This window comes from Nerophis lumbriciformis, linkage group LG14 (genome assembly GCF_033978685.3).
Source record: "Nerophis lumbriciformis linkage group LG14, RoL_Nlum_v2.1, whole genome shotgun sequence".
Classification (NCBI taxonomy): Eukaryota; Metazoa; Chordata; class Actinopteri; order Syngnathiformes; family Syngnathidae; genus Nerophis; species Nerophis lumbriciformis.
In genome coordinates, this window is record NC_084561.2 from 15161113 (window position 1) to 15183887 (window position 22775).

At 38.1% G+C, this 22775-nt stretch overlaps 1 protein-coding gene across 2 annotated transcripts in view; it reads right to left on the minus strand.

The window, feature by feature from the left end:
• Nucleotides 1-22775, minus strand: part of LOC133616571 (adhesion G protein-coupled receptor D2) — a 314512-nt gene that overhangs the window by 160526 nt on the left and 131211 nt on the right. For both annotated transcript variants that reach the window (XM_061976003.1, XM_061976002.1), the window contains one exon: nucleotides 15062-15103. In XM_061976003.1, the coding sequence (XP_061831987.1) occupies nucleotides 15062-15103 (42 nt within the window). The remainder of the gene's footprint in view (nucleotides 1-15061; nucleotides 15104-22775) is intronic.

A 22775-nucleotide genomic window follows, 5' to 3' on the forward strand; every position in this document is an offset into this window, starting at 1 on the left:
AAATTTTAAAAATATGTATCAATGCACAATATTTTTTATGTATTGAGTGTGTTATTATTTGTACTGTATTGTATATTATTGCATTTTATCATTTTCTATTGTATTCTATTTGTATTATTAATTGTATTATTATATTATATTACTGTACTATATATATATATATATATTTTTTTTTAATTAATGAATAAATGCAGCTGGGATAGGCTCCAGCTCCCCCCCGCAACCCTGAGAGGGACAAGCGGTAGAAAAGAATGGATGGATAAGGGAAAATGCATTTCAACTTGATGATGGTCATGGTACTTTTGACTAATAATTTATTGTCATTAAAATAAAATGTTAAATTTATATTTTCTTTCCTTATTTCCTATTCCTGCATTTATTCATTAATAAAGAATAAACAAAACAAAAATATATACAGTACAGTAATATAATAAAATAATACAATTATTATATTACTGTACTATATCTATTTTATTGCATTTATTCATTAATAAAAAATAAATAAAACAAAAATATATGCAGTACAGTAATATAATATAATAATACAATTATTATATTACTGTACTATATCTATTTTATTTTTATTTTATTGCATTTATTCATTAATAAAAAATAAATAAAACAAAAATATATACAGTACAGTAATATAATATAATAATACAATTATTATATTACTGTACTATACATATTTTATTTTTATTTATTTTTTATTAATGAATAAATGCAGCTGGGATAGGCTCCAGCTCCCCCCGCAACCCCAAAAGGGACAAGCGGTAGAAAAGAATGGATGGATAAGGGAAAATGCATATCAACTTGATGATGGTCATGGTACTTTTGACTAATAATTTATTGTCATTAAAATAAAATGTTAAATTTATATTTTCTTTCCTTATTTCCTAATACATAATAATGTATACATATTTACTGTCTTCTTCTTATTTGTATTGTATTTTTTTTCTGTTGCATTTTATTTCACATATTTATTTGATTAATATTTCACTGTGTTAATTTTTTTTTTATTGTTTTATTAGTCAAAATGTAAATGTGTATTTTTAAAATTTTAAAAATATGTATCAATGCACAATATTTTTTATATATTGAGTGTGTTATTATTTGTACTGTATTGTATATTATTGCATTTTATAATGTTCTATTGTATTCTATTTGTTTTATTAATTGTATTATTATATTACTGTACTATATATATATTTTTTAATATTTTATTATTGATTAAATGCAGCTGGGATAGGCTCCAGTTCCTCCCGCAACCCCGAGAGGGACAAGCGGTAGAAAAGAATGGATGGATAAGGGAAAATGCATTTCAACTTGATGATGGTCATGGTAATTTTGACTAATAATGTATCGTCATTAAAATAAAATGTTAAATTTATATTTTCTTTCCTTATTTCCTAATACATAATAATGTATACATATTTACTGTCTTCTTATTTGTATTGTATTTTTTTTTTCTGTTGCATTTTATTTCACATATTTATTTGATTAATATTTCACTGTTTTAATAGTTTTTTCTTTTTTTATTGTTTTATTAGTCAACATGTATTCAGAAAATATTCTCGGCTGATTCTTCAAAATAAAAAAATACAATATTTTACGTTTAAAAAAAATCACATGATACAATTATTACATTATTACCCTCATAAATAAAATGTCAATTTTCTACTCATTTGTGCAGGAGAGGCTTTTTAGGTCTGTGGATTATATCAATTGTAATTTGTTTTTAAGAACATAATTATAATTTGCATAATCAAACTCATCTCAGGAGGTGCTGCGTGCAAATGATGTCATCAATACCCCACGCGTCTTTTAAAATTGTCACCCAAGATGGCTATCAGCACCCCAACAGTTCCCGTGATACGCACATTGACTCTGGCTGAATGAATGCAGATTCAATTTCATTATTCGGTATTTTTAATTGTTTATTGAATACTGTGTGTCGTACGTGCTGTAATAAAATGTGTTCTGAAACCAGCATTACATGATAAAAATGTGTGCGTGTGTTTTTGCACATCGACAACACTCACTGTAAATTTGCAGTGGCTGGCGACTCAACACATAAGCCCAACCCACCGCGTTAGTGAATATGCATTGTGGCTTCTGGCGTCATTAAGTCTCATCTTTTTTTTTATAAATCATGACATGACTCTAAGACCCCCCCACCCAACACACACACACACACACACACACACACACACACAGCATGTGCATATATTTTACATACCCACTGTGCTAAAGTGCCACATAATGAGGAGGGGCCAACACGTGTGACAGCACAGAATCAACAAAACCAGCATCATATATTCAAAACGGGCCTATTAATTCTGACAAGGTGTGCAACAAGTGCAGATACAGGAGCCATTATTGCGCCATTATTCAACGGAGGAGGGAAGTTTCTGGGGATTTCACCGATTATCAAACGCAGCCTTCATGCTGAGGCAATTGCATGACAGCACTTAATGAATCATTTGACAATGAGGGGAAGGGCATTGTTTTAGCCGATTGTTACGTGTTTAAGGGCTTTTGCGCGCACTCAAGGCTCCGCAATGATGCAAAGATGGGCAATTAACATATGAAAGCGGCAAAGCCGACAACACCTGCCGCCATCCTTGGAGCTGATGGAAATAAAAGGTCATCAAAGCACGTTAATACAAGGTGACCACCAAGGAAAAGCTAATTGCGATGAATAATGGGGAGCTTTGTCAGGTAATTAGCGATGAAAAACGTTGCATTTTGAGTATATTAGCTGCAAAGCCCGTCTTCTATGCCGTATTTATAAAGACAAGAATCCAGCTTCATGAATTTCCCGACACTGAGGAATTTTTCTTAGCATATCAAAGTATTTTCTGAAATAAATTTGGTTAATGCACATCTAATCTGCTTCAGCAACAGAAAAAACTCATGTTTCTTTTAAGGACTTTTTTATGGCATTATTTTAATGCAATCTAAAAAAATGAATGTTTCACCCCGTAACATTACAATTCAAAGATTTTTTTTTCTTTTTTTTGCAAATAGCTAAAATTATTTACAAAGCAAACTATAAACGGAAACGCGAGCATATAACCCCAATTCTTCAGAGTTTGCACTGGCTCCCTGTTCATTTTAGAATTGATTTTAAAAACTGGCTGTTTGTTTTTAAAGCTTTACATGGACTGGCACCTCAGTATATCTCGGACCTCATCCAAATGTACACCCCTGCACGCGCTCTGAGGTCCGAGAGCCAGCTCCAGCTCATGGTGCCCAAGACCAGACTTAAATTCAGGGGAGACAGGGCCTTCTCTGTGGTCGACCCTAAGCTCTGGAACAAACTGTTCAAACTGCTCCCACAGTGGAGTGTTTTAAGTCTCGTCTTAAGACCCACTTTTATTCTTTGGCTTTTAACACTACGTGAGGTGTGTGAGTTGTCCTCTGTGTTTTTTATACATTTTTATTTCTATTTACTGTTTTAATTGGTTTTACCCTTTAAAATTTAATCATATTTATTTTTATATTGTTTTTATATTGGTTTCATATTTATTTATTTTTTGTTTTTATTCAGTCATTGGTGGAGCTAAGGATAATATTTGAATATTGTTTTTAATATTGTTTTTAATATTGTTGTGTAGCACTTTGGAAACATTTTTGTTGTTTAAATGTGCTATATAAATAAAGTGGATTGGATTGGATAATATGTGAGAATGCACAACTAAAGAGGAGAAATATAACATTGGAAAAAAATTCAATTTAAAACAACTATGGCGTGACCCCAGGATGCAAAGACGAAAGGCGACGTGCTGGTAAAAAAATATTTGCCAAAAAAATCCGGTTGCATCAACAAATAATTCTATTCAAATCATGTGAACGCACGTACAACCCTTAAGAACTTTGGCATATCAGTATGTGGAGTTAAATTATGGAATGGATTAAGCAAATAAATCGAACAAAGAACTAAAATGATCCACTTTAAAAAAAATTGTTCAAACTCAAAGTGTTCACAAAGTATAAAGAAGAAAAATCCCGATAAAATTCTTGAACCTTGGTAAAAAAAAAAAAAAAAAGAGATAATATTATTAATCTCATATTGTGAACCATAAATTTCTTAACTATTTATTCATGAGACTTCATTTCTTGTTATTTTTGTATTCAATAATGATTTACTTACTCATTCGTCTATTTGTTTATATTTATTGTTGTGTTACAGAATGAGTAGTAACAAATCTGTTATTAATTGTTACGACACGGAAAGGGGTAGGTTTAAATAAACTCTGCTTCTTCTTACTCCTTTTCGGACATGCTGTAATGAGAAGCTGTAATAGTGTGATACATCATATTGTAAATGTATGCATGTTGGGAATAAACCAACATGCATTTACATGTATCAGGGATATATTTTAGTAAGACTGATCATTAAATCATAAAACCGTGATCATATTTAAGGGGTGAAAAACATACAGTCGGGAAAATATTCATATGACCCCATTCCTGGGCGGATCTCGCGTGAGAGGATGAGAGGGGGGGTTAATTATTTTGCAACGCAGTCTGCTGAAAAGGATAGAAAATGCCACTCTACATAGAAACCGACCCTGTGGTCAAAGTTGGAATTGCCACAAAAGACATTTTAAGATATTCAACACTCAACTGGTGGCTAAAGTGGGTGGTGCACATCCCAATTCGTCACGTGTCATGTGTCAGGTAGATCGCGACGAATGGGGCCATATGAATCCCCTTCCTACTGTAGATTTGATCATTTTCACGTTTTCCATACCAAGCAGTAATTTCAATTTGAATGTAACAAACATGTGTAGGAACTGTAATAATCAATATTAATCAATTAAATAATAATTTCTACACCACACACAAAAAAAATACAAACACCAACATTTTTGTTATTTCACGATCAGCAGTGTTTGTGAACAGGTATAATTGTGTAAAACGCAAATTGTCCAAGATTCTAAGGCTCCAATGAACATAAATTACTCGGGGTATATCCCAATATATATATGTCAGGTTCAAACACTGATGACATTTACTAAACAGACAAAGAAGCAAGGAATTAAACAGAGACATAATTAAATTTGGCTCAATTTGAGGAGAAACGTCTGGCCTGTACTCTTGTACAGTCTCCACCACACTCTGGCGAAATATTGTACGCCTCCTCTTTTATTTGATCTTTCCCTGATTACATGGCAACAGCTGTTTCTAAAGGAAGGGGGTCGTAAACAGCCGCTACCTTTGGGCACAAAACAGTTAAAAAGAAAGGTGTCTGGAGGGGAGTCAGGCCCTGCTTCCTCTCCGCTTTGTAGATCTCGGGTCAAAACAAAATCTTCCTGTGGATTACAATAGAAGAAAGAAACCGACGCCTTCATGTCGCTTCCCATCGTACGCAGTGGAGTTTTACAAGCTTGGTAGGATCAAAGACAGTTTTTATCCTCTCGCAGGGCGAGCTGAACTCAATGTAACACAAAGTTTTGTGATAACTTAGATACAATTATTCTGACATGGAGCTATAATCACTAAAACGCTGCCCTGCAAGTGGTGCTTTAAAGCATAGCTAGCTAATAGCTAGCTTGCGGCAAACATTTCTCCATAGTATTTTAGCTAATTGTAAATCACTAATCCTCGCCTCTATTGCGACGAATAATCTATGTTTTTTACAAATATCCTCCCTGCAGGACAAGGAATAGCTAAACATGCTTCACTACACACCGTAGGAGGATACAATAGCTAACCGCTAACCACAAGCTAGCGCTCCTGAATGTTAAATGAGTGGATCCATAGATATCGATTGAAACGATATCAAGTATTTAGTCGATATTACAATGATTACATCGAGATTTTTTTTATCACCAGAATGTTTTTTTCCATTTTTTATTTTTTATTATGTCTATAAATCACGAAATACGTCTCTGGATATATGAAGATTTTAAACATGACCAATGTATGACACCTGTAACTACTTGGTATCGGATTGATACCCAAATTTGTGATATCACCCAAAAAGTAAGTATCCGAACAACAGAAGAATAAGTGCTTCTTACATTTTAACGGAACTGTAAGTAGAACATGTTAAAATAGAAAATAACCACATATTAAAGTAAATTAAAGGCCTACTGAAACCCACTACTACCGACCACGCAGTCTGATAGTTTATACATCAATGATGAAATCTTAACATTGCAACACATGCCAATACGGCCGGGTTATCTTACTAAAGTGCAATTTTAAATTTCGCGCAAAATATCCTGCTGAAAACGTCTCGGTATGATGACGTCAGCGCGTGACGTCACGGATTGTAGAGGACATTTTGGGACAGCATGGTGGCCAGCTATTAAGACGTCTGTTTTCATCGCAAAATTCCACAGTATTCTGGACATCTGTGTTGGTGAATCTTTTGCAATTTGTTCAATGAACAATGGAGACAGCAAAGAAGAAAGCTGTAGGTGGGAAGCAGTGTATTGCAACACAAACACAGCCGGTGTTTCATTGTTTACATTCCCGAAAGATGACAGTCAAGCTTTACCATTGGCCTGTGGAGAACTGGGACAACAGAGACTCTTACCAGGAAGACTTTGAGTTGGATACGCAGACACGGTACCGTGAGTACGCATGCAGCTGCGGCTTCCAAACATTTGATCGCTATGTGCATGTCACGTACGTAACTTTGGGGACTTTGGGGAAATATATGTGCTGTATGAACTTTGGGGAGGTGAACGGTACTTTGGGCTGTGGGATTGAGTGTGTTGTGCAGGTGTTTGAGTTGTATTGGCGGGTTATATGGACGGGAGGGGGGAGGTGTTTGTTATGCGGGATTAATTTGTGGCATATTAAATATAAGCCTGGTTGTGTTGTGGCTAATAGAGTATATATATGTCTTGTGTTTATTTACTGTTTTAGTCATTCCCAGCTGAATATCAGGCCCCACCCGCCTCTCACAGCATCTTCCCTATCTGAATCGCTCCCACTTCCCTCTAGTCCTTCACTCTCACTTTCCTCATTCACAAATCTTTCATCCTCGCTCAAATTAATGGGGAAATCGTCGCTTTCTCGGTCCGAATCGCTCTCGCTGCTGGTGGCCATGATTGTAAACAATGTGCAGATGTGAGGAGCTCCACAACCTGTGACGTCACGCTACTCGTCTACTACTTCCGGTACAGGCAAGGCTTTTTTTATCAGCGACCAAAAGTTGCGAACTTTATCATCGATGTTCTCTACTAAATCCTTTCAGCAAAAATATGGCAATATCGCGAAATGATCAAGTATGACACATAGAATGGACCTGCTATCCCCGTTTAAATAAGAAAATCGCAATTCAGTCGGCCTTTAACAAATATTAAGAATCCATCAGTTTTCTACCGCTTGTCCCTCACATTTTTGACAAAGTAATAGAATGACAAATGACTCAAAATGTTACTGCATACGTCAACAGCCCATTTAGGAGCCTCTGTTTGCTTACTTACTAATAAAAGACAAGTTGTCTCGTATGTTCACTACGTTATTTAATGCCAAAATTATTATTTGATTGCAATAAGAAACCTATATTCAATATATCATAAGATTTGTTGTTAAAATAAAGCCAGGAAAATAAAGTACCCTTTATTTAGAAAAGTATTGAAATACATTTTGGTACCGGTACCAAAATATTGGTATCAAGACAACCCTAATTGGTACACCCCATAAAAAATACAGCAGCTAAAAATGTGCATCTTTCAATAAGTCAAATTTTTATCAGGGTTCGAGAACATATTCGAAGTATTTTAGGTGTGTGGGTTATGGAAAACATGGAAACTGCTAGAAGTAGAAGTTACCGACTGATTTGGAGACATTTCTGACCTTAGGAAACTATGCCAATTTTTATCAACTACTCAACATTTGCCAGCTCTGTGAAAGAGGTCATGTAAATGCATTTTATAGAGTGAATGTTTTTGAGGAACATATTTTTCTTTAAAATGCCAGAGGTGAATCCTAAAATCTTTCAACACTCATTAAAAACTAAATCCATTGTACCGAAAATATGCTGGTCCTAGATATCCCATCGACCTGGAATATCTTCAGATATTACTCAGAAATTGTGACAACCTTAAGGTCAAGGACAGCCCGGAGTTTAAGAAAATGAATTTGAAAGCACGAAAAAAAAAAAGCCACTTAAGCAAGAATGCGGCGTTGATTTATTTTACGGCACGAAGGGTCAGCCCTTGCCTGCCTCTGGACTGTCAGTGTCTCGTCTTTGACTGAAGGACAAGATCCTCGAGCGCAGAGAGGACTTGAGGAAAGTGAAGACAAAGCATGCAACAGATGCAAGTGGAGGTTCATGCTAAAACAAAAGACTATGACAATTGGAAGAAGAATGATGGAGGACTGGATGAATAACTATTACTAACCATATTTTTAAGTACCAGCTAGAGATGTCCGATAATATCGGACTGCCGAAATTATCGGCCGATAAATGCTTTAAAATGTAATATCGGAAATTATCGTAAAATGTATGACTTTTTAAAACGCCGCTGTGTACACGGACGTAGAGAGAAGTACAGAGCGCCAATAAACCTTAAAGGCACTGCCTTTGCATGCCGGCCCAGTCACATAATATCTACGACTTTTCACACACACAAGTGAATGCAATTCATACTTGGTCAAGAGCCATACAGGTCACACTAAGGGTGGCCGTATAAACAACTTTAACACCGTTACAAATATGCGCCACACTGTGAACCCACACCAAACAAGAATGATAAACACATTTCAGGAGAACATCCGCACCGTAACACGACATCAACACAACAGAACAAATACCCAGAAACCCTTGCAGCACTAACTATACCGGGACGCTACAATATACACCCCCCGCCCACCCTCAACCCCGCACCCCTCAACCTCCACATGCTCTCAGGGAGAGCATGTCCCAAATTCCAAACTGCTGTTTTGAGGCATGTTAAAAAAAAAAAATGCACTTTGTGACTTCAATAATAAATATACATAACTTGAGTTGATCTATTTTGGAAAACCTTGTTACATTGTTTAATGCATCCAGCGGGGCATCACAACAAAATTAAGCATAATAATGTGTTAATTCCACGACTGTATATATCGGTATCGGTTGATATCGGAATAGGTAATTAAGAGTTGGACAATATCGGAATATCGACCAAAAAAAAGCCATTATCGGACATCTCTAGTTACAAATACGAATCACGATTCGAAAAGTGATTTTTTTCTGATAAATGCTATAATTTGTCTTTTAAATTGTTACAAGTACACCTCTGCATAACATTGTATCGTTATCAACATCAAAGAAAACAACACATCAATCTATCCTCGTCTCCCACTGCAGCCACAGTGAAGCCCAGCGCGACATACGCTTCGTCATGTTCTCGTACGGCAAAAAAACCTAAAAAAAAACATGTTCCTCCGAGGTATATTGTCAGAATAATTGTATCTAAGTTATCACAAAACTTTATGTTTCAATGAGTTCCCGGCGAGCAGACAAAAGCTGTCTTTGATCCTACCAAGCAGCAGGCTTGCAAAACTCCACTGTGTACGATAAAGCGACATGAAGGCGTGGGTTTCTTTCTTCTATTGTAATCCACAGGAAGATTTTGTCTTGACCCGATATCTACAAAAAGGAGAGGAAGCAGGGCCTGACTCCCCTCCAAACACCTTTTCTTTGAACTCTTTTACAACCTTTTCTTTGAACTGTTTTGTAGTCAAAGGTGATGGCTGTTTACGACCCCCCTCCCTTAGAAACAGCTGTTGCCATGTAATCAGGGAAAGTCCAAATAATGTTAAAAAAAATAATGCACTTTGTGACTTCAATAATAAATATGGCAGTGCCATGTTGGCATTTTTTTCCATAACTTGAGTTGATTTATTTTGGAAAACCTTGTTACATTGTGTAATGCATCCAGCGGGGCATCACAACAAAATTAGACATAATAATGTGTTAATTCCACGACTGTATATATCGGTATCGGTTGATATCGGAATCAGTAATTAAGAGTTGGACAATATCGGAATTTCGGCAAAAAAGCCATTATCGGACATCTCTAGTTACAAATACGAATCACGATTCATTCGAAAAGTGATTTTTTTCCACACCCCTGATAAATGCTATAATTTGTCTTTTAAATTGTTACAAGTACACCTCTGCATAACATTGTATCGTTATCAACATCAAAGAAAACAACACATCAATCTTTCCTCGTCTCCCACTGCAGCCACAGTGAAGCCCAGCGCGACATACGCTTCGTCATGTTCTCGTACGGCAAAAAAACCTAAAAAAACCATGTTCCTCCGAGGTATATTGTCAGAATAATTGTATCTAAGTTATCACAAAACTTTGTGTTTCAATGAGTTCCCGGCGAGCAGACAAAAGCTGTCTTTGATCCTACCAAGCAGCAGGCTTGTAAAACTCCGCTGTGTATGATAAAGCGACATGAAGGCGTGGGTTTCTTTCTTCTATTGTAATCCACAGGAAGATTTTGTCTTGACCCGAGATCTACAAAGCGGAGAGGAAGCGGGGCCTGACTCCCCTCCAAACACCTTTTCTTTTAACTCTTTTACAACTTTTTCTTTGAACTGTTTTGTAGTCAAAAGTGATGGCTGTTTACGACCCCCCTCCCTTAGAAACAGCTGTTGCCATGTAATCAGGGAAAGTCCAAATAATGTTAAAAAAAATATTGCACTTTGTGACTTCAATAATAAATATGGCAGTGCCATGTTGGCATTTTTTTCCATAACTTGAGTTGATTTATTTTGGAAAACCTTGTTACATTGTGTAATGCATCCAGCGGGGCATCACAACAAAATTAGACATAATAATGTGTTAATTCCACGACTGTATATATCGGTATCGGTTGATATCGGAATCGGTAATAAAGAGTTGGACAATATCGGAATATCGTCAAAAAAGCCATTATCGGACATCTCTAGTTACAAATACGAATCACGATTCATTCGAAAAGTGATTTTTTTCCACACCCCTGAAAAATGCTATAATTTGTCTTTTAAATTGTTACAATTACACCTCTGCATAACATTGTATTGTTATCAACATCAAAGAAAACAACACATCAATCTTTCCTCGTCTCCCACTGCAGCCACAGTGAAGCCCAGCGCGACATACGCTTTGTCATGTTCTCGTACGGCAAAAAAACTAAAAAGAACATGTTCCTCCGAGGTATATTGTCAGAATAATTGTATCTACTGTAAGTTATCACAAAACTTTGTGTTTCAATGAGTTCCCGGCGAGCAGACAAAAGCTGTCTTTGATCCTACCAAGCAGCAGGCTTGTAAAACTCCACTGTGTACGATGGGAAGCGACATGAAAGTGTCAGTTTCTTTCTTCTATTGTAATCCACAGGAAGATTTTGTCTTGACACGAGATCTACAAAAAGGAGAGGAAGCAGGGCCTGACTCCCCTCCAAACACCTTTTCTTTGAACTCTTTTACAACCTTTTCTTTGAACTGTTTTGTAGTCAAAGGTGATGGCTGTTTACGACCCCCCTCCCTTAGAAACAGCTGTTGCCATGTAATCAGGGAAAATCCAAATAATGTTAAAAAAAATAATGCACTTTGTGACTTCAATAATAAATATGGCAGTGCCATGTTGGCATTTTTTTTCCATAACTTGAGTTGATTTATTTTGGAAAACCTTGTTGCATTGTGTAATGCATCCAGCGGGGCATCACAACAAAATTAGACATAATAATGTGTTAATTCCACGACTGTATATATCGGTATCGGTTGATATCGGAATCGGTAATTAAGAGTTGGACAATATTGGAATATCGTCAAAAAAGCCATTATCGGACATCTCTAGTTACAAATACGAATCATGATTCATTCGAAAAGTGATTTTTTTTTCCACACCCCTGATAAATGCTATAATTTGTCTTTTAAATTGTTACAAGTACACCTCTGCATAACATTGGATCGTTATCAACATCAAAGAAAACAACACATCAGTCTTTCCTCGTCTCCCACTGCAGCCACAGTGAAGCCCAGCACGACATATGCTTCGTCATGTTCTCGTACGGCAAAAAAAACTAAAAAAAACACGTTCCTCCGAGGTATATTGTCAGAATAATTGTATCTAAGTTATCACAAAACTTTGTGTTTCAATGAGTTCCCGGCGAGCAGACAAAAGCTGTCTTTGATCCTACCAAGCAGCAGGCTTGTAAAACTCCGCTGTGTATGATAAAGCGACATGAAGGCGTGGGTTTCTTTCTTCTATTGTAATCCACAGGAAGATTTTGTCTTGACCCGAGATCTACAAAGCGGAGAGGAAGCGGGGCCTGACTCCCCTCCAAACACCTTTTCTTTTAACTCTTTTACAACTTTTTCTTTGAACTGTTTTGTAGTCAAAAGTGATGGCTGTTTACGACCCCCCTCCCTTAGAAACAGCTGTTGCCATGTAATCAGGGAAAGTCCAAATAATGTTAAAAAAAATATTGCACTTTGTGACTTCAATAATAAATATGGCAGTGCCATGTTGGCATTTTTTTCCATAACTTGAGTTGATTTATTTTGGAAAACCTTGTTACATTGTGTAATGCATCCAGCGGGGCATCACAACAAAATTAGACATAATAATGTGTTAATTCCACGACTGTATATATCGGTATCGGTTGATATCGGAATCGGTAATAAAGAGTTGGACAATATCGGAATATCGTCAAAAAAGCCATTATCGGACATCTCTAGTTACAAATACGAATCACGATTCATTCGAAAAGTGATTTTTTTCCACACCCCTGAAAAATGCTATAATTTGTCTTTTAAATTGTTACAATTACACCTCTGCATAACATTGTATTGTTATCAACATCAAAGAAAACAACACATCAATCTTTCCTCGTCTCCCACTGCAGCCACAGTGAAGCCCAGCGCGACATACGCTTTGTCATGTTCTCGTACGGCAAAAAAACTAAAAAGAACATGTTCCTCCGAGGTATATTGTCAGAATAATTGTATCTACTGTAAGTTATCACAAAACTTTGTGTTTCAATGAGTTCCCGGCGAGCAGACAAAAGCTGTCTTTGATCCTACCAAGCAGCAGGCTTGTAAAACTCCACTGTGTACGATGGGAAGCGACATGAAAGTGTCAGTTTCTTTCTTCTATTGTAATCCACAGGAAGATTTTGTCTTGACACGAGATCTACAAAAAGGAGAGGAAGCAGGGCCTGACTCCCCTCCAAACACCTTTTCTTTGAACTCTTTTACAACCTTTTCTTTGAACTGTTTTGTAGTCAAAGGTGATGGCTGTTTACGACCCCCCTCCCTTAGAAACAGCTGTTGCCATGTAATCAGGGAAAATCCAAATAATGTTAAAAAAAATAATGCACTTTGTGACTTCAATAATAAATATGGCAGTGCCATGTTGGCATTTTTTTTCCATAACTTGAGTTGATTTATTTTGGAAAACCTTGTTGCATTGTGTAATGCATCCAGCGGGGCATCACAACAAAATTAGACATAATAATGTGTTAATTCCACGACTGTATATATCGGTATCGGTTGATATCGGAATCGGTAATTAAGAGTTGGACAATATTGGAATATCGTCAAAAAAGCCATTATCGGACATCTCTAGTTACAAATACGAATCATGATTCATTCGAAAAGTGATTTTTTTTTCCACACCCCTGATAAATGCTATAATTTGTCTTTTAAATTGTTACAAGTACACCTCTGCATAACATTGGATCGTTATCAACATCAAAGAAAACAACACATCAGTCTTTCCTCGTCTCCCACTGCAGCCACAGTGAAGCCCAGCACGACATATGCTTCGTCATGTTCTCGTACGGCAAAAAAAACTAAAAAAAACACGTTCCTCCGAGGTATATTGTCAGAATAATTGTATCTAAGTTATCACAAAACTTTGTGTTTCAATGAGTTCCCGGCGAGCAGACAAAAGCTGTCTTTGATCCTACCAAGCAGCAGGCTTGTAAAACTCCACTGTGTATGATAAAGCGACATGAAGGCGTGGGTTTCTTTCTTCTATTGTAATCCACAGGAAGATTTTGTCTTGACCCGAGATCTACAAAGCGGAGAGGAAGCGGGGCTTGACTCCCCTCCAAACCCCTTTTCTTTGAACTTTTTTACAACCTTTTCTTTGAACTGTTTTGTAGTCAAAGGCGATGGCTGTTTACGACCCCCCTCCCTTAGAAACAGCTGTTGCCATGTAATCAGGGAAAGTCCAAATAATGTTAAAAAAAAATAATGCACTTTGTGACTTCAATAATAAATATGGCAGTGCCATGTTGGCATTTTTTTCCATTACTTGAGTTGATTTATTTTGGAAAACCTTGTTACATTGCGGGGCATCACAACAAAATTAGGCATAATAATGTGTTAATTCCACGACTGTATACATCGGTATCGGTTGATATCAGAATCGGTAATTAAGAGTTGGACAATATCGGATATCGGCAAAAAAGCCATTATCGGACATCTCTAACTGTAATTGATTACTTTTTTGAAGTAATTTTCCGAACACAGGCAGTTTCCGACAAGACCGATTGTCGAGACGCGCGGCTCATCCATCAAATTGCGTCATTCTACGTCGCCGGTGCGCCAAGGCAAATCTAAATGGTAATACCGCAGCATCTCAATATGACATGTTCCCGCTCCTTCGTGGCGTCACGTTTCTCCACGTCGAGAACCACGCCGGGGAAAACCTCGCCAGGCCCTCGGCCGGCGGCTTTGTCAGGATTCTAAATGGAGGACGGCGAGTTTAAAAAACTTAAAGAGGCAGTGAAATATTAGCCAATGTAGGTGAGCAATGAGCGGCTGAGAACCGGCGGAGTGTCAGTGTTTAATGGTCGGACTCGGATGCATATAAGTTAGTCCAGGCATGAAGGGCAGTGGGACGCTTGCGTGGAAACGACGCCCCCCGCCCCTGCCCCCACACCCCCTTCCCTTGCATCCCAGCCCTCCTCTAACCATCAACCATCACACACACTCCCCCCTCCTCCTCAACCGGCACAGCTTTTAACCATGGAACCCATCAGAAACTTGTCATTTCTCTCGTTCACTGCGACAGCCTTGAGACACAATGCAGACTTACCTCTGTGTTGTACACCCCATATATCAGGAAGATGAACAGGCCCTGCAAACAGACAAAGAGAGCGGTGGGGTGAGGTGGGAGGACAAAGTTGTTACACTCGCTTTCTTTGTTATCGTCAAAAAAAAAAAAAAAAAAAAAAAAAAAAGATCAGCTCTAATGACTGGAATGATGAGCGGTTTGTTTTGAAAGGAAATGAGACGAGGAGCTACCCTTAGAACGGGAACAACTTCTCCGAACGGCGGCCCTCCCCCCCTTTTGTCCGACAAAGGCGCGAGCGTCCCTCGCAAAAAACGTCGAAGGTTCAAATTTGGTTCCGACCCAAATTCTGACGCAGATGGAAACACCCTCGTAATGATGAAGTGCGAGCAGACACAATATAAACATTGTGAGTTCGTAGTACGTACGAAAAGACACACACACACACACAAAAAGAGAGCAATTCAAGCCAGACGAAACCATCAAAGAAAACCATTGGAGGAAAGCAGCGAGGGAGAGAAAGGAAGGTAATGAAAAAACGACACATAAAAGAAGATATTTCATGTTCACACAACCCCGTGGCCCGGCACTGTGAACCCAACAATGCCATGCCCTTGGACGCATAAAGGCTGCACTTTTGGTCACAGAAAAAAAATAGTTATTTTATTCTCCCTCCCCCGCAAATCTTTCTACGTACAAGTTTTCGGGTCATAATGTAGACCTATTGCCCAGAATGCTTAAAGCTACAGTACTATCACAAACAAATGTATGGTACCATGGAACACATACACACACACACACATAAAAAATTTAGTGAATTCCTATAAAACTGAAGGACGACAGAAACCATGGTAGCCTTTGAAAGGCCAAGCGCACAATGATTCGGACCTTGCGCCATAGTTTCTGTGATCCTATATGGAAAGCCCAAGGCCTACAAATATATTTTCTCAAGTCAAAAACAACAGCGACCACACCAGTGGTAAATGACCGCCATAACCACAACACCAGGGGGAGCTCCACAAACCACGTTAAACCCAGATTCCGATCTAACAAAGGTCTTAACTCATTCTCCTTCTATGCCACATCAATATGGAATGCACTCCCAACAGGTGTAAAAGAAAGTGCATCTCCAAAACCCTCAAATCTAGACTCCAAACATCCCAGATCAAGCTAGTCAGGTTACTTCTAGACCTCCACCCTGGATCACACCTCACTCCTACCCACTTCTCCAAAGTCGGCTGGCTCAGGGTGGAGGACAGAGTAAAACAACTTGCACTGAGCCTAGTCTATAATATTCGCTACACCTCCCTGATATCGAAGTACATGTCAAACTACTTCCATAACGTAAATGACCGCCATAACCACAACACCAGGGGGATCTCCACTAACCACGTTAAACCCAGATTCCGATCTAACAAAGGTCTTAACTCATTCTCCTTCTATGCCACATCAATATGGAATGCACTCCCAACAGGTGTAAAAGAAAGTGCATCTCCAAAACCCTCAAATCTAGACTCCAAACATCCCAGAACAAGCTAGTCAGGTTACTTCTAGACATCCACCCTAGATCACACCTCACTCCTACCCACTTCTCCAAAGTGGGCTGGCTCAGGGTGGAGGACAGAGTAAAACAACTTGCACTGAGCCTAGTCTATAATATTCGCTACACCTCCTTGATACCGAAGTAAATGTCAAACTACTTCCATAACGTAAATGACCGCCATAACCACAACACCAGGGGGAGCTCCACAAAGCACGTTTCAAAAAAGCGTTTCCCACCTAGGCCTTCAGTGATGTCCGACTTCAATGATGACCTCTGAAAATACCATAACTGATGTCACCACATGACCATTGCCGGAGAAATACTATACAGGAACACATTTACGACTTAATCACATCGACAGTATAAAAAAACGGGGTTGTTTTCTGGCGCATTTAAAAAATCAATTAAAACGCATCAGCTATCCATACACTTAGGTAAAACGGAATCCATCCTATTTGGGTCCCAAATCAAACTTTAGAAAGTCAATGACTTCACTATTAAAGTGGATGACATTGGTATCACCAGGAAAGATGAGGTCACCTACCTAGGTTCCATTCTAGAGGCTAATCTTTCCTGTGATAAAATGGCAACCAAGGTAATCAAAAAGGTCAACCAACGAACAAGATTTCTCTAAAGAATCTCCTCTCTGGTCAACAAAAGCACCATGAAGATTCTAGCGGGAACTCTTATTCAACCCTTTTTCGATTACGCATGCACCTCCTGGTACCCTAGCACCTCCAAAACCCTCAAATCTAGACTCCAAACATCCCAGAACAAGCTAGTCGGGTTACTTCTAGACCTCCACCCCAGATCACACCTCACTCCTACCCACTTCTACAAAGTGGGCTGGCTCAGGGTGGAGGACAGAGTAAAACAACTTGCACTGAGCCTAGTCTATAATATTCGCTACACCTCCCTGATATCGAAGTACATATCAAACTACTTCCTTAACGTAAATGACCGCCATAACCACAACACCAGGGGGAGTGCCACACACCACGTTAAACCCAGATTCCGATCTAACAAATGTCTTAACTCATTCTCCTTCTATGCCACATCAATATGGAATGCACTCCCAACAGGTGTAAAAAAAAGTGCATCTCTATCCTCCTTCAAAACCACACTAAAAGAACACTTCCAGGCAACTACAACCCTGGACTAACACCCTCCCCCCACCACATCCCACCTCCCCGGATTGTAAATAATCAAAAGTATATACTTGTTCTTATGCTTTCTGAGCTCACTATGTTCACTGCTTGCTGTACATATCCTACCAAGTCAGACCTACACTGTTACAATGTCCATTTCTCAGATGACATAAATGTTGATGACTGAAGTGCTAATATCAACCAAACCTAACCCCCTCCACGTCCCACACCCCGGATTGTAAATAATATAAATAATTCAATGTATATACTCTGATAATTAACTTGTGTGATGACTGTAATTTGCTGATAGTATATATTTGTACCATGAATTGATTAACGTGGACCCTGACTTAAACAAGTTGAAAAACTTATTCGGGTGTTACCATTTAGTGGTCCATTGTACGGAATATGTACTGTACTGTGCAATCCACTAATAAAAGTCTCAATCAAGCAATCAAAAAAGTGGCGAGCCGTGCGTTTCCCACCTAGGCCTTCAATGATGTCCGACTTCAATGATGACCTCTGAAAATACCATAAGTGATCTCACCACATGACCATTGCCGGAGAAATACTATACAGGAACACATTTACGACCTAATCACATCGACAGTATAAAAAAACGGGGTTATTTTCTGGCGCATTTTAAAAATCAATTAAAACGCATCAGCAATTAAAACATGTCTTATGTGGTACTGTCAAAATTAAAATTGCTAAAAACATATTTGTTACTCCCTCCGAGGTCTTAATCAAGGCTCAAATTGTTCCTTTTTCTCACACAGACATTTATTTCAGCCACGCCTTCTTCTCGTTAACAACGATGCCGAAAACAATGCCAAAATAATGCCGTCATAACTAATAAATAAGAAAAACAGAACTTACAATTAGTCTGACATTAAATAAAAGAAAACACATTGATTTCACATACTATATCAGAAAGGATCATATCTCTTTGGCCTCACAAACTCCGAGGGAATAAAGTTTATTTTCAAGCCGTTAACCCCTTCCATCAAATGCTTGCTGTCTCATGCATAGACATCTTATAAGTAGACACAGCATTGGCTGCTATTAATTTGGTTTTGATGAAACAATTCTGTATAATTAAAGAGAATAATTTTCTTGATATTGTTAAACTGTCAATAGCACATACTATAATACATTTAAAAAATTACGGTTAATACATCACCCGAGGAAGATGGGAATCTGTAGCATAAGGCCCTGATCGAAACATCCGTATCTCTTGATTAAATATTTATTACATACAATTGTTTGATCAAAACAAAGTCAATAGTACCTTAAATTAACTATAAGCCGCTACATTTTTCCTACACTTTAAATCCATAAGACAGTACGGCTAATTAATGGATTTTCCTTCCGGACGACCAAAAGAGTTAAAAAAAAAAAGCCAAGCAAATATACTGAGAATGTGTTTTATTGTTTGTGCTACGGCGCCATCTTTTGGACAAGTACCCTCCCTGCAGGTGCTGCAGTGTCCTTCCATTTAGTGCTTTCAGCTGTCTTCTAGTCGTCCATAGCGTTACACTCGTATGGATTCTTCATCCATCACTCCAAGCAACGTTTGTAAGTTTTACAATATAACTAAAACTGTTCATACTTATTAAACCGTCCGATGTGTGATGTCTATAGGAGTATTTTCATGCATATTTTTGTACGTGCTATTGTAATGTAATGACGCTAGCGTCATTAGCATTAGCTTTTTGATTGATCGATTGAAACTTTTATTAGTAGATTGCACAGTACAGTACATATTTCGTACAATTGACCACTAAATGGTAACACCCGAATAAGTTTTTCAACTTGTTTAAGTCAAGGTCCACGTTAATCAATTCATGGTAAAAAAAAAAAAAAAAAAAAAAAAAAAGCTGTTATGCTAACACTATTATGAGTGTCTGTGTTAGTATTATTAACTTCCAATGGCATTCTTTTTGTATTGTTTCAGTTTTCACAAATTCCTCAGTGAACTCAATAAGACGTCACTGTGGAGTTATTGAGTCTGTTTAGATGATTGGAGAGCTGGTTTCCGCAGCTAGTGCGTGCGTCCATAATGATGACTTCTGTTTTGTTTGATCGGCCAATTTACTGCCGTGTTACAGACGCTGTTTGGAAACAATTAAGATATGTACATTTCATTTACAGAATTGTTTTCTGCAAATAACTTATTTTGCAACGTACATATCCGGTGCGTATAGTCTGGTGCAGATAATATATGGAAAATACTTTTTTCCCTAAAATGTATATAACATCCTGATGTGCTCTATAGCCTAGAAAATACGGCACCATAACTTAACAAAACTACTACTTTACCCTCAAAGCCCTCCTGTGTCCAGGGAATTATTCTCTGAGTTTGTAAACATTAACAAAAACAACAAAACTAAAAAATTGATTTGTCAATCTAGTATCGATCATATACTGATACTGTATGACACTTGGTATCCATACTACACATTTATGGATTGATCCCAAACATGTTTTTTTCACCTTAAAGGCCTACTGAAACCCATTACTACCGACCACGCAGTCTGATAGTTTATATATCAATGATGAAATCTTAACATTGCAACACATGCCAATACGGCCAAGTTAGCTTACTAAAGTGCAATTTTAAATTTTGCGCGAAATATCCTGCTGAAAACGTCTCGGTATGATGACGTCAGCGCGTGATGTCACGGATTGTAGAGGACATTTTGGGACAGCATAGTGGCCAGCTATTAAGTCGTCTGTTTTCATCGCAAAATTCCACAGTATTCTGGACATCTGTGTTGGTGAATCTTTTGCAATTTGTTCAATGAACAATGGAGACAGCAAAGAAGAAAGCTGTAGGTGGGAAGCGGTGTATTGCGGGCGGCTGCAGCAACACAAACACAGCCGGTGTTTCATTGTTTACATTCCCGAAAGATGACAGTAAAGCTTTACCATTGGCCTGTGGAGAACTGGGACAACAGAGACTCTTACCAGGAGGACTTTGAGTTGGATACGCAGACGCGGTACCGTGAGTACGCATGCAGCTGCGGCTTCCAAACATTTGATCGCTTGCCCGTACGTGCGTGCCGCTATGTGCATGTCACGTACGTAACTTTGGGGACTTTGGGGAAATATATGTGCTGTATGAACTTTGGGGAGGTGAACGGTACTTTGGGCTGTGGGATTGAGTGTGTTGTGCAGGTGTTTGAGTTGTATTGGCGGGTTATATGGACGGGAGGGGGGAGGTGTTTGTTATGCGGGATTCATTTGTGGCATATCAAATATAAGCCTGGTTGTGTTGTGGCTAATAGAGTATATATATATGTCTTGTGTTTATTTACTGTTTTAGTCATTCCCAGCTGAATATCAGGTCCCACCCGCCTCTCACAGCATCTTCCCTATCTGAATCGCTCCCACTGCCCTCTAGTCCTTCACTCTCACTTTCCTCATCCACAAATCTTTCATCCTCGCTCAAATTAATGAGGAAATCGTCGCTTTCTCGGTCCGAATCGCTCTCGCTGCTGGTGGCCATGATTGTAAACAATGTGCAGATGTGAGGAGCTCCACAACCTGTGACGTCACGCTACTCGTCTGCTACTTCCGGTACAGGCAAGGCTTTTTTATCAGCGACCAAAAGTTGCAAACTTTATTGTCGATGTTCTCTACTAAATCCTTTCAGCAAAAATATGGCAATATCGCGAAATGATCAAGTATGACACATAGAATGGACCTGCTATCCCCGTTTAAATAAGAAAATCGCATTTCAGTAGGCCTTTAACCTTTCTATAGATTATTTTTAAGATACATGTTAATTTCCTGTTAATAACTGCTTACTTTCTGCTGTAATGCGCTTACATCTACACTTTTAAAAGTGTACATGTAAGCGCCTCATCCTCCAGTGATAACGATACATGCATATTGACTATGGGGAGCGTTGCTACACCGCGTATGGCAATAGATAGTCAGCTGCATAGCCACCTAAGTGGCCGCTATTTCCTCCGATCGGCGGAGAGAGCATCAAAAAAAGGAATCAACATATTAAAATTTGGACGGTTCAAGGAGAATTGAAAAGTAAGACACCGGCATCCAGCTTTTACTTTTTTCCTGTTGCTTGTTTGTAGGACATTTTCCGATGTTCCCTAACATGCACGCATACACAGACGCACATACACACAAATAATAGATGGTCTTTGGTTAATTTGCAACAGATACCCTATTGTATTGCAATTCTAATGCAACACAATTCCCAACTCATTGTTTCAATTTGATTACCATGTTTTTGATCATTGCTCTGATTTGTAAATAATCTTGTGTTGTGCGGCGAACAAAGTGGGGAGAACACATTAAGAAAAGCGATCTATTAGAATATAATTGAGTTAAAAATAAGTGGCAGAACAACAATAATGACGGATTGTTTAAAATGTTAATTCATTAATATTCCCACTATAAACAAACAGAAACAAAATTGGGGCCACGTTATTTAAATGCGCGCGGGCTTCTCGGAAAAAACCAAGTCCCGTTTCTTTTGAACTCTTGTTACAAATTTATGCAGAGGATGAACACACAGTTGCTTTCAAAAGTACGGCAATACTGCACATCAAACACGGGAGCATAAATTAATTAGCAGCCAACTAATTACGGAACAATTGCATGTTTAAAAAGTTAAATCCAACAAACATTGTGTTTGACCGACAACAGTTATCCCCCCAGAGAGAAGTGCAATGCAAAGCAACACAGACAAACACATTTGTTAACACAATTGTAACACAATAAGGATGTTGCAATTCAGTGTTGACCAGCAGTAATAAACAAGCACCAATTTTGCGTTGCTTTGAGGAATTAAATCATTGTTGTGATTGTTCATCCACATTCATTTGGCAACTACTAAAAAAAATTGCTTTTTAGAGATTTCATATATATGTAAAAGGGACAAGCGGTAGAAAACGGATGGATGGATGGATGTTGAAATACAATGCACTTTCTGTGGAATTTTGCCCGTTATTCAAAATCCTTATGTGGGACTATAACACATGTCTTTTTCCTTTCTGTGTGTTCTAAATAGTGAAAA